Genomic DNA, 15,248 nt, shown 5'->3' on the forward strand with positions numbered 1-15,248 from the left:
TTGGACATGGTAAATTTGGTGACGGCAGTGCTTGCAGCGGCATCAATCTGTGCTGCAATGTTCAAGTTTGATTCCCACTGCATTCCAATCAGAGAAAACTCAAGCTTGGTTACCAAATGAACAGAGGCCATAAATCTCCACAAGGGGAGGAGAATTGTATTGAGTCTCCACATTAGGGTACACTTGAGTATCAGCTTCTGAAATTTGATTTAATTCTTACACTACACCATGTGGAATTACTAAACCTAGAGAGAAAGAACAGTCATTGAAAAGAGGCAGGAAGTTGTCGCCTACTTGGTCAGTAGAAGTAAAGATAATCAATGCTTTAAAAAAAATTGGACAGGGACTGGCAGGAAATAAACTTGCAGGACTGCTAGGATAGGGTTGAGTAATGAGAGAACAAGACTGCTCTACAGAGAGCTGGCATTGAATCAGTAGATTGAATATTCTCCTGTAATGTTGGAATGACTCTAAGGCAAACTCCAGGATGATCTATAATCCTTTAGCATAAACTAAGCCTTGAACTGCAGAACATCCGGAAGCATAAAAAGCTTTGACAGAATTTATCACTTTCAAAAGACAAAGCTACAGAATAAGTCATTTAACTATGTTATTATTCAGCAATATTTGCCTACTTCCAAAAGCAAAAAATAAACTCATTATCGTCCAGCTTGGGGACATATTTTCATGACAATTAAAGTGGGGATACATTTTCATGACAATTAAAAAACGATATATTTTTTCCACACAAGTTCTTTCACATATTAAAAGTCTACTAAAGCATTTCACAACGATTGAAATACTAAATTGTGACTGCTGTTATTTTGAAGAAATGGAGATTGCTTTCATTTAGGCCACCAACACCAAGTGAAAAGGACCAGTTATTTGTTTTTGATCATGTTTGTGTGTGAAATGCTAGCTGGAACAGGGGGATAAATGTTCTCAGCTGAATAGCACTGCATTTCTTTAGATTCTATTAACAATCACTTAATTGGGCAGATAGGATCTTGGTTTAAGCATCTCAATACTCGATATACTGCACTTCTGACAGCGCAGCAGTACCTCAGTATTCTCCTTTGCTGGCCTACATTACATATTTGATGCTGTGTTGAAGGGCAAACTCAATCATTGACTCAAAATACAACCAAGAAACATCAGTTCTCCTAATGCCTTTGCATCAAGCAATATAAAAACCTGAAGTACTCACTCCTAAGTTGTTTTCACACACCCATTGGGAGCTGCTTGCAGAACATTTGTGGGAGGTTTAACAAGCAGATTCCATTCTGATTAGTTGTTTAAATTAGATTTTGCATAATTATTTTTAGAATTACTGGCAAAGATTCAAAACATCGTTATGCAAATATGGTACTAAATCAAAATAAATTCCACAAAGATCTTATAAGTTTAAAAAACTGGGCAAGGTTCTATTTAATATTATACAAATAAATCCCTTCAGCAATCTTAGAAAAAGATGCTAAATTGATACTGAAAGTGCTCATCATTATACTGTGAGTGAAATATAGACAAGGTTACACAAAGCAAATGAGCTTATGATTTAACAAGTTTCAGCAGCCTTAGTTCCTTGGAAAGTTACTGCTGGTAGAAATAACGTGGGATCACAGCACTTGATAATTTTATTTAAATGATAACTAATTGTTGATGACTACTACTGAGATATACAGTCTCTAATTAAGGAGAGCACAGCTGAGATAGTGTTTAGATAGTCCTAAGAACCAGGTTATATAGTGCCCTGAAAAAGTATTCAACCCCCACAACTATTTTTACATTTTACTGTCTCATTTTCCACAACTATTTTTACATTTTACTGTCTCATTTTGACCTAATTTACAAAACCTTGTACATCACATCAAATCGAAAGAAAAATTCCAAAACCTGTCAACAATTTACTAAAAAATAAAAACCAAAATTGTGAGGCTGAGAAAGTATTTATAATTACCATGCTAACTTTCCCCAGGTGGAATATTACCTTACCAACTCACCCAATTTGTTGATATAAAAGACTGGAGGATCACCTATTTTCAATTAATTCAGAAGAATAAATACCCCCTCTCTCTGTAAGGTCCAACAGTATGGTAGATTTTCAAACCAAACCAAAATGAAGACAAAAGGGCATTCAAGACAAGTCAGGGAAATTATAATTGAGAAGCACCAAATCTGGGGAAGAGTACAAGACCATCTCAAAGGCACTGAACATACCTCGGAGCTCAATAAAGTAGAATAAAAATATGAAACCACAGCCACACTGTTTAGATCAGGCTGTCCCTCGAAACTTAAGTCATCGGAGAAGATCGACACTTGTAAGAGAAGCTACTGTGATGCCAAGTTACTGAGTGAGCTGCAGAAGTCAGTGCCTGCAAATGAAGATGAGTACATGGTTCTACAATCTCTGAAGCCTTGCTTTCTATAGAGATGCTTTTTAACAGCAGGGACTTGAAATCAGGTCAGAATTGATGGAAAGATGAATGCTGCTAAATTAGGAGAGATCCTGGATAAAAAACCTGCTAGCCTCTGCCAGAAAGTTTAAGAAAATTCATCTTTCAGCACGATGACTCAAAGCACATTGCCAGAGCAACCATGGAGTGGCTTCAAATGAAGAAAAATGTACTTGAATGGCTAAGTCCCTGACCTTAACCCATACAAACATCTCTGGCAAGACCTCAAGATTGCTGTCTACCACAACTCCCTAACTAAACTAGCACAGCTTGAGCAATTATGCAAGGATAAAGGGGCAAATCTTGCTCCATCACAATGTGCAAACTCAGGGGCTTATCCAAAAAGACTACTGGCTGTAATAGCTGCGAGAGGTGATTCAAGTTCAGAGAAAGGGGGATGAATACTTTTGAACTGTTGACATTTCAGTTTGAATTTTTAGATTTTCATCCTTTACAATTTTCCCTATTTTATGGGCTCTACTGGGGAAAAAAAGGAGCAAGTGAGCTCAAGGTTGGAGATAAGATGAGAGAGGGAAAAGAGAGTGGGGAATGATGGGGGTGGGGGGTGGGAGGCATGACTGCAACTTCGAGAAATTGATGTTCACGCCATCAGGTTGAAGGCTACCCAGATGTAATACAAGGTGTAGCTCCTCCAACCTGAGTGTGGCCTCTGTGGCAGTAGAGGAGGCCATGGACTGACAAGTCGGAATGGGAATGGGTAGTGGAATTAAAATGGCTGGCCACTGGGAGATTCTGCTTTTTCCAGCAACGGAGCATAGGTGCTTGGCGAAGCAGTCTCCCAATCTACATCGGGTCTCACCAATATACAGGAGGCCACACCGGGAGCACTGGATACAGAAGGTGACCCCAATGAACTCATAGGCGAAGTGTTGCCTCACATAGAAGGACTGTTTGGGACCCTGAATAGTAGTGAGGGAGGTGGTGTAGGGGCAGATGTAGCACTTGTTCCACTTGCAAGGATAAGTATGAGGAGGAAGATTAGTGAGGAGGGGCGAACAGATAAGAGGAACCCTATCCCTGGGGGGGGGGGGGGGGTTGGGTTGGCGTGAGGGCAGATGTCCACAAAATGGAAGAGATGTGGTTGAGGGCATCTCTTTAGTTTTGGAATGAAAAGCCTCATCTTGAGAGTAGATGTGGCAAAGATGGAAGAATTCTGAGAAGGGAATGGTATTTTTACAAGTAAACAGGTTGGGGAGAGGTATTGTCCAGGTAGCTGTGAGAGTCAGTTGATATAGACATCAGTAGATAAGCTGTCTAAGCTGTCCCCAGAAATAGAGACCGAGAGATTGAGAAAGGGGAGCCAGGTGTCAGAAATGGACCAGGTAAATTTGAGGGCACAGTAGAAGCTGGAGCCAAAGTTAATGAAGTCAACAAGCTCTGCATGGGTGCAGGAAACAGCACTAATGCAGTCATCAATGTAACATGGGAAAAGTTCGGGACTGATACCTGTATAGGTTTGGAACATAGAGCCCATTTGTCCCTCCCACTGATGTCCTCCCCCCCCCCCCCCCCGGCATTTATCCTTGCAAATGGAACAGTGCTATACCTGCTCCTACACCTCCTCCCTCACTACCATTCGGGGCCCCAAACAGTACTTCCAGGTGAGGCAACACTTCACTTTGAGAGTCTGCTGGGGTCATCTATTGTATCCAGTGCTCCCAACGTGTCCATGACCTCCTCTCCTGCCGCAATGAGGCCACACTCAGGTTGGAGGAGCAACACCTTATATTCCGTCTGGGTGGCCTCCAACCCGATGGCATGAACATCAATTTCTCAAATGTCCAGTAATGGCCCCCTCCCCCCTTCACTATTGCTTATTCTAACTTTCCTCTCATCTCATCACCTTACCTGCCCATCACCTCCCTCTGGTGCTCCTACTCTTTTCCCTTTATCCCATGGCCTTCTACCTTCTCCTATCAGATTCCTCCTTCTCCAGTCCTTTATCTCTCACCAATGGACTTCCCAGCTCTTTACTTCACCCCTGCCCCCCTCCTGGTTTCACCTATAACCTACGACCTTTTATTTCTTCCTCCCCTACCCCCACTTTCTTAATTTGACTTCTCATTTTTTTCTCCAGTTCTGATGAAAGTTCTTTTCCACAGATGCTGCCTGGCCTGCTGAGTTCTTCCAGCATTTTGTGTGTTACTTGGACTTCCAGCATTTGTAGATTTTCACTTGTTCACTACAAAAAATTCTCAGTTAAATTGATCAAAATCCCTGGTTGCAATACACATTTATGTGAACAGAGCTGGAGGTTGAATACTGTAAGGCACTTTATCTTCAATTTGCATATAAAGCTCAAGGGTTAAATTAGCTTATTTATTGCATTTGTTGTAAACTTACTAGAAAACAACCATTCATTAGTATCATGACTATAGTTAGCACCTACACCAATGCAAGGAAAACAATCAATCAGCCTTTTTTTTGCTGTGTTTCAAAAGTGTTCATGGGACCTGATCTACCCTCATCACTTACTCAGATTTAAAGCTAACCTCCAACGTATTCTCCAAAATTTCAAGAGACAAAATTCATTTGACTGTGAAGCTCTTTGTAACGTTTTGCAAAGTTCACCTTTTCAATAAATGTAGTATTTTATTTTTGGATTACTTCAATTTTACAACATAAATTTGCCTTATGTCATTTCTCAAAGCTTTTCACCATCTTTATTTTATTTTGCAATGCACCAACCTGCTCCTCCATTTTAAAAAGTAACCTGAGTGAATAATTGTCTTCCCAAATGTACTTTCTTTAAAACATGACTGTCAATCACACAAAGTAAACACAAGGAAATTTGCAGATGCTGGAAATTCAAGCAACATACACAAAGAAAGCTGGTGAACGTAGCAGGCCAGGCAGCATCTATAGGAAGAGGTACAGTCGACGTTTCAGGCCGAGACCCCTCATCAGGACTAACTGAAAGAAGTGATAGTAAGAGATTTGAAAGTGGGAGATCCAAAATGATAGGAGAAGACAGGAGGGGGAGGGATGGATTGAAGAGCTGGAAAGTTGATTGGCAAAAGGGATATGAGGCTGGAGAAGGGAGAGGATCATGGGACGGGAGGCCTAGGGAGGGGGAGGGCCCAGAGGATGGGCAAGGAGTTATAGTGAGAGGGCCAGAGGGAGAAAAAAAGAATGAATGAATGAATGAATGAATAAATAAATAAATAAAGGGATGGGGTATGAAGGGGAGGTGGAGCATTAACGGAAGTTAGAGAAGTCAATGTTCACGCCATCAGGTTGGAGGCTACCCAAACGGAATATAAGGTGTTGTTCCTCCAACCTGAGTGTGGCTTCATCTTGACAGTAGAGGAGGCCGAGGATAGATATATCAGAATGGGACATGGAATTAAAATGTGTGGCCACTGGGAGATCCTGCTTTCTCTGGTGGTCAGACATTCCATCTGGGTAGCCTCCAAGCTGATGGCACGAACATTGATTTCTCTAACTTCGGTTGATGCCCCACCTCCCCTTCGTACCCCATCCCTTAATTATTATTTTTCTCCCTCTGTCCCTCTCACTATAACTCCTAGCCCATCCTCTGGGTCCCCCCCCCTTTTCTTTCTCCCTAGGCCTCCCGTCCCATGATCCTCTCCCTTCTCCAGCCTCATATCCCTTTTGCCAATCAACTTTCCAGCTCTTAGCTCCATCCCTCCCCCTCCTGTCTCTGCTATCATTTCAGATCTCCCCCTCCCACTCTCAAATCTCTTACTATCTCTTCCTTCAGTTAGTCCTGATGAAGGGTCTCCACTCAAAATGTCGACTGTACCTTTTTCTATAGATGCTGCCTGGCCTGATGTGCTCACCAGCATTTTTTGTGTGTGCCGCACATAAGGTGATTGTCCTGTGCCTAGAGTGACTTTATGGAATAAAATCAATGTATACAAGCTAACATTTATATTTATTGTATTTTTTATTATTGTGTTCTTTATCTAATTGTGTTGTTTTTTGGCACTGCATTGGATCTGTATTAACAATTATTTCATTCTCCTTTACACTTGTGTACTGGAAACAACATTAAACAATCTTGACTCTTGAATTATTGTTGGGATTTATTATTATGTGACAAGAAAAAGAATGACATGCTATTTCCTTTCCTTACACAGCAGTTAACCACAAACCCATCCAGTATCAAGCAAAATAAAACTCCTTACATCAGCAGTTATAAGAAATGGATGTGCAGACACATGTAATAGGACATACTTTAATTGTATTCTCAAAAATATCATTTCCATCTTTATTTTCAACTAAATATTACATATAATTTCATCAAAAACATTTGGAATTGTGCACAATACTAATGGTTTTTCCTCCTTGGGTTAATGTTGAGAAATTAAACCTGATTGGTTACAACAATCTGAAAAGTAGACACAGAGTATCCTTATCAACACTGAAATGGATTTCCAGGTTGATACCAGCCAGAATAATCAAACAATTATGCACTGCACTTACAGCAATACATTGCCTCTTGATACAGGACTGCTTCATTCTGCCAGGGCCTCCAAACTTCTTCATATCTTTGCAGAAGTGGCATTCTCCACACTCTGTCCGCAAGCAGGCTTCGCATTTGCGACATCGCGTTCTGCGTCTACGCGCACCACTGGTTGATTTATGAGGAAGGATTTTGGGTCCTGATGAAGGGGTTGGCCGAGGTTTTAATCTTGCTGAGGCCCTGGACTGTAAGAAAGTAAAGAAATTAAAAACAAAATAATACAACACTCAAAAAGAACTTCACATTAAAATTGTCACATTTTTCCATCCATTCAAAGAAAACTGGCAGAAATCCTAGTCATTAATCCATATAAGAGTACTGTTTTAAAAGAAATCAAGTAGGCCATTCTCTACTTGGTCTCTCTGCATCAAGCGCAATACACAACTTCCCAATATGCTTTAGTTAATTAATATTTTGCAGATGATATGAATGAGACGCATGTATTCCACTTTAACAAAATAATCCATCCAGAAAACAAAATGTTGCCACGGTATGAGAAAGTCTGCAGATACTGGAAATCCAAAGCATTGCACACAAAAAGCTGGAGGAACTCAGGTCAGGTAGCATCTATGGAAATTAATAACCAGTTAAGTTTCAGGCTGAGACCCTTCTTCAGGGGTGACAAGGACGGGGGTAGATGCCAGAATAAAAAGGTGGGGGGAGGGGAAGAAGGTGATAGTTGAAACCAGGTGGGTGGGAAGGGCAAGGGCTGATAGGAGAGAAGAATGGACTATAGGAGAAAAGGAAAGAGGAGAGGGCCAGGGAGAGAAAGAGAGAGAGAGGCAAGTGAGAAGAGGTGAAAGGTCAGAGTGGGAAAGAGAGGAAATACTGGAGTTTTGTTTTGTCAATTCAGAACTTGATGATTTGGTACACAAAGTTTCTAAGCCTCATCTGACTGGCTACTCTTGGGAGAAACAAATGAATTTTGATGCAAGAGTTTCATAAATGGAGGTTTCATGGGACTCAATGACAGACATGCCAGAGTTGTTCAATGGGTTACACATAGATAAATCAAATACATGATAATCAATATCTTTTGAGGAAGGAATCAGACTTATGGTTATCATCACTGACTTATATGATGTGAAAAATGTTGTTTACAAACAACAAGCAAAGACATGAAAACTACTATAAATTACAAAATGTAAGTGTAAAAAGAATAAAAGTAGTGCGCATGAACTTTTCAGAAATCTGATGGTGGAAGGGAAAAGTTGTTCTTTTATCTTTGAGCTAGATCTTCAGGCTCCTATATCTCCACCCCAATGGTATATATCAAAAAGAGGGCATTTTCTGTAAGACGATGGTCCTTGGTCAGCGGTCCCCAACCACCGGGTCGCGGACCGATACCGGGCGCAAAGCATGTGCTACCGGGCCCTGAGGAAACGATATGATTTGGCGATATGAGTCAGTTGCACCTTTCCTCATTCCCTGTCACACTCACTGAGCTTGAACGCACGCGAGGTCATTACCCACACGTCATCCATATCAGCGCAGGAAGGAGATCAACTCCTCGAGCTTGCAAATGACGATGGGCTGAAAAGTATGTTTGACATAACATTTGTTGGTATTCTGGATCAAAGTCCAGGCTAAATATCCTGAGAAAGCCACGAAAGCACTGAAAATGTTGCTTCCATTTCCAACATATCTCTGCAATGAATGCAATGAAAACTAAACTGCGGAATAGACTGGACACAAGGAACCCCCTTCGAGTATTGCTGTCTCCCATCACCCTTCGATGGCACTGTCTTGTTGCAGGGAAACAAGCCCAGGGCTCCCACTAATTCACGATATTGGTGTGTTGCAATGATTTTATATGTTCATACAGGGAAAATATGTGCTGTGTTTAATATCCAAACATTACTTAAAATGTTATGATGCTATTAACTTAAGTGACTTATATAACCATATAACAATTCCAGCACAGAAACAGGCCATCTCTGCCCTTCTAGTCCGTGCCAAACGCTACTCTCACCTAGTCCCACCAATCTGCACTCAGCCCATAACCCTCCATTCCTTTCCTGTCCATGTACCTATCCAATTTTTCGTTAAATGATAATATCGAACCTGCCTCTACCACTTCTACTGGAAGTTCATTCAACACTTACTTCAAGCTCCCCTGTTCTCCCCTGATAATTGACTTATCACGATATTCATGCGAGGAAAATACGCACTATGCGCTGTGTGTTTTAATATTAAATTCGTTAGATAAATCCTTTTAGAAACGAAATTGAGTGTATTAGCCACTTATCACCTATATTCCGGTTGTGATTAACACCCCCCCCACCCTAAACAGAATCGCCAAAAACGATTTGTAGGGGGAAAAAAACAGCACGTATACGCATGCGCAAGTCACACATGCGCACACAGGTGTCCGCGCAAGGCTTCATGGTCATGGTAGTCTTTCTCGGGGTAAACACAACGTATTTGGCTGCTACTCTTGTCCGTTGGCAACCCTACCCCGGGTCGGCCGGTCCGCAAGAATATTGTCAATAATAAACCTGTCCACGGTGCAAAAGAGGTTGGGGACTCCTGTCCTTGGTGATGGATGCTCCTTTCTTGAGGCACTAGCTCTTAAAGATGTCCTCAATGGTGGAGAGGGCTGTGTCTGTGATAGAGCTGGCTGAGCTTAAAACACACTAAAGCCTCTTGAGTTCCTGCAGATTAGAGCCTCCAAACCAAGCAGTGATGCAACCAGTCAGAATGCTCTCCACTGTACATCTATAGAAATTTGCAAATCTTCGGTGACATCCCAAATCTCCTCAAACTCCTAATGAATTAAAGCTGTTAGCGTGCCTTCTTCGTGGTGCATCGATGTGCTGGGTCCAGTATTGATTCTCTGAGATGTTGATGCCCAGGATAATGAAGCTGCTTACTCTCACCTTCAGTGACCCCTCAATGAATACTGGGGAGTGTTCTACCAACCTCCCTTTCCTGAAGTCCATGATAAATTTCTTGGTCTTGATGACATTGAGTGTGAGTGTTGTGACACCACTCAACCAGTTGATCCATCTCATTCCTCTACACTTCCTCATCACCATCTGAGATTTTTCACAACAGTGGTGGCATCTGCAATTTTATAATTGTGCTCATCCCACAGTCATGCGTAGAGTACAACAGAGCAGTGGGTTAAGTATGCATTCTTGAGATTAAGTTGTCAGTGAGGAGATGTTATTATCAATCCACACTGTCTTTAGTCTCTGATAAGGCAGTTGAGGATTCAATTGCAGAGAGAGGTGCAGAATCCTACATTTTGAAACTTGTTGAGTAATACTGATGAGATGTTGGTGTTGAACGCTGAGCTGTAATTGATGAACAGCAGCCTCACATTGGATTTTTTTTTGTTGTCTAGGTGCTCCAAAGCAGAGTGGAGACACAGAGAGATTGGTCCCATTGTAGACCTGTTGTGATGGTGGCAAAATGCAGTGGGTCCAGATCCTTGCTCAAGTTGAACTTAATTGAGTGACTGACTAACTAAATCAATGCTTCAATATACTCTGATATTAAGGGCTAATTTATAAATTTATAATCAAGATACTACACAAGTCAAATTATAGTTGCTAACCATGCTTTTATGGATTTGTGACAAGCACAGACAATCTGTGCTGCTGAAAAGCGAAGAAAAACAACAGTAACCAATAAAGTTGTTCAAGCTTTGTTTAGCACTATTGCTGGTTTTAAAAGTTGCCAAAGGATTATAATAAAACTGCATTAATCCTGCACTGATTGCTTGAAAATCCTGGTGGTTTGGCCATGTACTTACTTATAAATCTAGAACATGAACCACGGGTCCAGTGTGCATGCAATGCGTGAGACTACGGCCACAGATTTGAAATGCATCTGGGCCAAAGATCAGAAGTATGGTCCTGGTGCACAGCCGGTGGTAGACTCAAGGGTTGGGAACATGAGTTCAAGGACTTGGGCGTTGGAGTTTGGAGTGCTTTGTGTATTTCCCACTCCCTTCAAGTTCATCAGCTTCACTAGAAAGTTCATTGCAAGTTGCACTAGTTGAAGAATGCCCATCCTGTGGATGAGCCCTACAAATCACAATAATGAGCTCTGAAATGATTAAATTCCTAACTTTGAAGCACATGGACCGTATGTGCTCATTCCTACAAACAGCAGAACTAGTTTCCTCTTCCTCTCTGCTTTCTGTAATTGTTCTTTTATATCAGTCTTTTGTGCTTTTGATGACATTCATTAAAGTACTGTAGCCATAATGTTATCAAAGAACAGTACAGCACAGTACAGACCCTTTGGCTCACAATGTTACGCCAAACTTTCAACTTAATCAAAGATCAATCTAACACTTTCCTCCCACATAACCCTCCAATTTTCTTCCATTCATGTGGCTATCTAAGGTTCTCTTAAAAAGGATCTAGTGTTTTCCCTACATATATGACAAACAACCTATTCTCATGAACTCCGGTTCTTACTTAGAGCAAGATCTTTATCTTTGTTAAAATTCTTTTCCTCAAAGTTTTATTTCAAATTCAATTGTAAGCAATGTGGGAGAGTGGAAACCCGATTGGATGAGGACTAACCAATCAGGGGGGATGGACTACAGGGGTATAAATAACACCCAACTAGACATGCCCAGGCATCATCTTTGATGAGGATGGCAGAGTTTTTCATCGAATGTCAGTTATAATCGATACCTGTACCCAGCTGGAAGCGTTTATTCTCTTAAATGTCCCTAGTGTATCTGCCTCTACCACCACCTCTGGCAGCACGTTCCATGCACCCACCACTCATTTTTAAAAAAATCATCTCTGACATACTCTTCCCACCAGCCCCCATACTTTCCTCCAATCATCTTAAAATGATGCCCTCTTGGATTAGCCATTCCCACCCCGGGAAAAAGGCACTGGTTGGCCTCTATCTCATACACTACCATAAAGTTATTTTTGTGCATTTCTTACTTGTATGCGTCTGTCAAAGCTCAACCTTCATGTTACATGGTAGTTATCCCGAGGTAATGCGCAAAAGAAAGTGAAACAAAAGTATTCTGGGGTATTAACAAGAAAATGACTGGAATATCTACTTGTCCAGTACTAAAATTCCAAGGGTGCCATATTATCAGAGATTTTCTATACAGTTTTTATTCGTGACACTCATCCATCTGTGTTTTACATAGAGTGCACTGTACAGTACCTGATATGTCCTGCTAAGAAAGACGCATGACAACGTGTAATTGCTGGTTCAAAAGTTAATAAGTACAGACAAGAGATGTTGTGTGTCAGGTTCATGAAGAAAGACTGTTCTATCAGAATCAGGAACTCAGGTCAGGCAGCACCTATGAAAATGAATCATTCATCTCTTTAGACGCTGCTATGACCTGCTGAGTTCCTCCAGCATTTTGTATATGTATTTTACTTTTTTTCCTCACCCCTTATGGGTGGTATGAATGTGTATTTTTCCCTCAATCTCATGTCCTCCACCAGAGGCCTGGATGGCTTGAGGGTTCGGTGCAGTATCTTTGCTGTTCCTAGTAATGCGCTCTTCTGGACCAAGATCTCAGATGTTGTTCCTGGGATTTGTTGGGGCCACTCTGCCAATCTAGGTGCCACAGCCTCAAGTTCTCCTAACACCACTGGGATTGCTCTGGCTTTAACCTTCACATCCTTTCTATTGGCTCTTTCAAGCCCTGGTATTTCTCCAGCTTCTCATATTCTTTCTTCCTGATGTTACTGTCATTTGGGATTGCTGCATCTATTAAAATTGCATTCTTCTGTTCTTTATCCAGTATTACTATGTCTGGTTGATTGGTCAGTACCTGCTGTCAGTCAGTATTTGGAACTCCTACAGGATCTTAACTCCATCATTCTCCACTACCTTCTCTCGTGTTTCACATTTGGACTTGGAAGTGTGCAATCCATATTCAGTGCAGATGTTCCTGTACACAATTCCTGCAATTTGGTTGTGCCATTCAATGTATGCTGACCCTGCCTGCAGCTTGCACCCTACCCTACTATATGCTGGATGGCTTCAGTGGATTCCTTGCAGTCTGCATCTTGAGTCTTGTCTGGTGTGATAGACCCCTGCTTCTTATGCTCAGCGACTGTTCTTGTGCAGCCATGAGCAACCCCGCCATTTCCAGCCATTGGTAGCACTCTCTTATGTCAGCCACCTCTGATATCTGGCGATGGTACATCTCCATGCAGTGGCTTGTCCTACTATGGCCTCAGGTCCTCTTGCCCTGCTTCTTCCACTTCTATTTCCATATCCCCTGCTTGCTGTCTGAGGTATTCTCCTAGTAGGTTGTCCTTAGGAGCCATCTTCCTGACATACTTGTGGATGTTTCACATTTCTTCCAGGACTGTGTTCTTGATACTTCCAAGTCCCCATCTTCCTTTATTCTGGCAGGTATACATTCGCTCGTCGTTGGATATTGGGTGGAACCCTCCATGTATCGTTAGTACTTTCTGGGTCTTGATGTCAGTGGCTTCTAGTTCGTTCCTAGGTCAGCACACTATTGTGGCTGGGTATCTGATGACTAGTAGGGTGAATGTGTTGATGCCTCTGATCTTGTACTTCCCATTCAGCTTGCTTTTTAGGACGTGTCTCACTTTTTGGAGATATTTGGATGGTGTAGCCTTCCTGTGTCCTCATCGTGGCTTCCATGCGCCTAGAGGATCCCCAGGTATTTATAACTGTCCTATACATCTGGTATGTGGCCTTCAGGTAACTCCTTCAGTCTTGATGAGTTTGCCTCTTTTTACTTCCCCACCCCCCAACCCCCGCTGCACTTTTCCAGTCCAAATGACATCCCGATGTTTCTGCTGTACACCTTTGTCAGGTGGAATAGTGAGTCAATGTCTCTTGCAATTCCTGCATACAGCTTGATGTCATCTATGTACAGGAGGTGGCTGATAGTCACTCCATTCTTGAACCTGTCCCCATATCCACTCTTTGAAATGATCTGGCTGAGGGGGTTCAAGCCTATGCACAGCAGCAGCGGGGATAGTGCATCACCCTGGTATATTCCATATCTGATGGTCATTTGTGCTATTGGCTTTGAGCTAACTTTCTAGCATTGTCCTCCAATGGCACATTGAGATTTTGATGAAGGTCCTTAATGTATTGCTGTCCTTGTACAGAGACAGGCATTCCAGGATCCACGTGTGGGGCATTGAGTCTTATGCTTTCTGGTAGTCAATCCAGGCTCTGCTTAGGTTGATTTGCCTGGTCTTAGAATCTAACATGACTCCATTACCAATCCCCCTCTGAGCAGGGCTCAGAAATTTACACACATTCCTTCAGTTTGGTGGCTATGATGGAGCTTCCATATTGTTGACAGGCAAGTTATAGCCCAGTTTCATGGTGTTGCTCCTTTGTGAAGATCCTTCATTATGAGTACTGTTCCTTCTTGAGTTAGCCAGTGAGGGTAGGAGCTTGCTTCAAGCAACTGGTTCATTTGAGCTGCCAGCCGAGTATGCAATGTTGTTAGTTTCTTCAGCCAATATGCGTGGATCATGTCAGGCCCTGGTGACGTCCAGTTCTTCATACTTGCCACCGTTGCTTGACATCTGCTGCTGTGACGGTGACTAGTTCATTCTCTGGGAGATTGCAGAGGCTTGCTTGTAGGTCTTTCAGCCATTGGGCACTGGTGTTATGTGATGCTTCTTTCTCCCATATACTCCTCCAGTATGCCTCAGTTGCTGTTTTGGTTGGTTCAGGAACTGTGTGAAAACTTTTCCTGGTTCTTTGGAGAAGAGTGCATTTATTCACTTGGCCTCTGTGCCCTTAGTGTACCTCTGTAGTCTGGCAGCCGGAGCTGATAACTATTGCTTTGCAGTTTCCAGGGCTTCGGCTATGGGTGCATCTCTGTACTTCCTTAATAGATGAGTCTTTGGTCTTCCCACCTTTCCGCAGCTCAGTTAGTCTGCTAACCACCATTCTTATGGTTTTCATCTTGGCTTCCAATCGTTTCTGGGCGGGGGGGTGGGGGGAGGAGAAAACAGTACTCTCCATTGTATTTCATATTGTAGTCCAGCATCTCTAAGTCTGCTGCTGCTGATGCATATATCGGGTATTGGTCTCAGTCATGTTCGAGGTTGCAACTGTGAGTAGTGCTTCATTGGCTGCTTCTAGCATGCTGTCTGATAGAATTTTATCACTAAGTCTGGGAAGTCTAGTTTGTTGATTGACAAATCACCAGTTTAGCTATGATCTTCTCTGATTGCAGCAGCCAGCGTCTATATGCCCCGACGTGAGGTTCAAAATTGCATTTCTCATGTGCAAGGTGATGCTATTACCTTTGTGCTATATGTTTGTGGAGGTGGGGT

At 42.2% G+C, this 15,248-nt stretch overlaps 1 protein-coding gene across 5 annotated transcripts in view; it reads right to left on the minus strand.

Annotated features, from left to right (window-relative positions):
* The window catches only part of LOC140187918 (lysine-specific demethylase 2B-like), a 236,367-nt gene that overhangs the window by 130,570 nt on the left and 90,549 nt on the right, over window positions 1-15,248 (minus strand). For all 5 annotated transcript variants that reach the window (XR_011883174.1, XM_072243793.1, XM_072243792.1 and 2 more), the window contains exon 2: window positions 6,924-7,148. Coding sequence is in view for 4 of the 5 variants with exons in the window: in XM_072243793.1 (XP_072099894.1) it covers window positions 6,924-7,148 (225 nt within the window). In the remaining variant the exon portion in view is untranslated. The remainder of the gene's footprint in view (window positions 1-6,923; window positions 7,149-15,248) is intronic.

This window comes from Mobula birostris, chromosome 25 (genome assembly GCF_030028105.1).
Source record: "Mobula birostris isolate sMobBir1 chromosome 25, sMobBir1.hap1, whole genome shotgun sequence".
In the NCBI taxonomy this organism is placed as follows: domain Eukaryota; kingdom Metazoa; phylum Chordata; class Chondrichthyes; order Myliobatiformes; family Myliobatidae; genus Mobula; species Mobula birostris.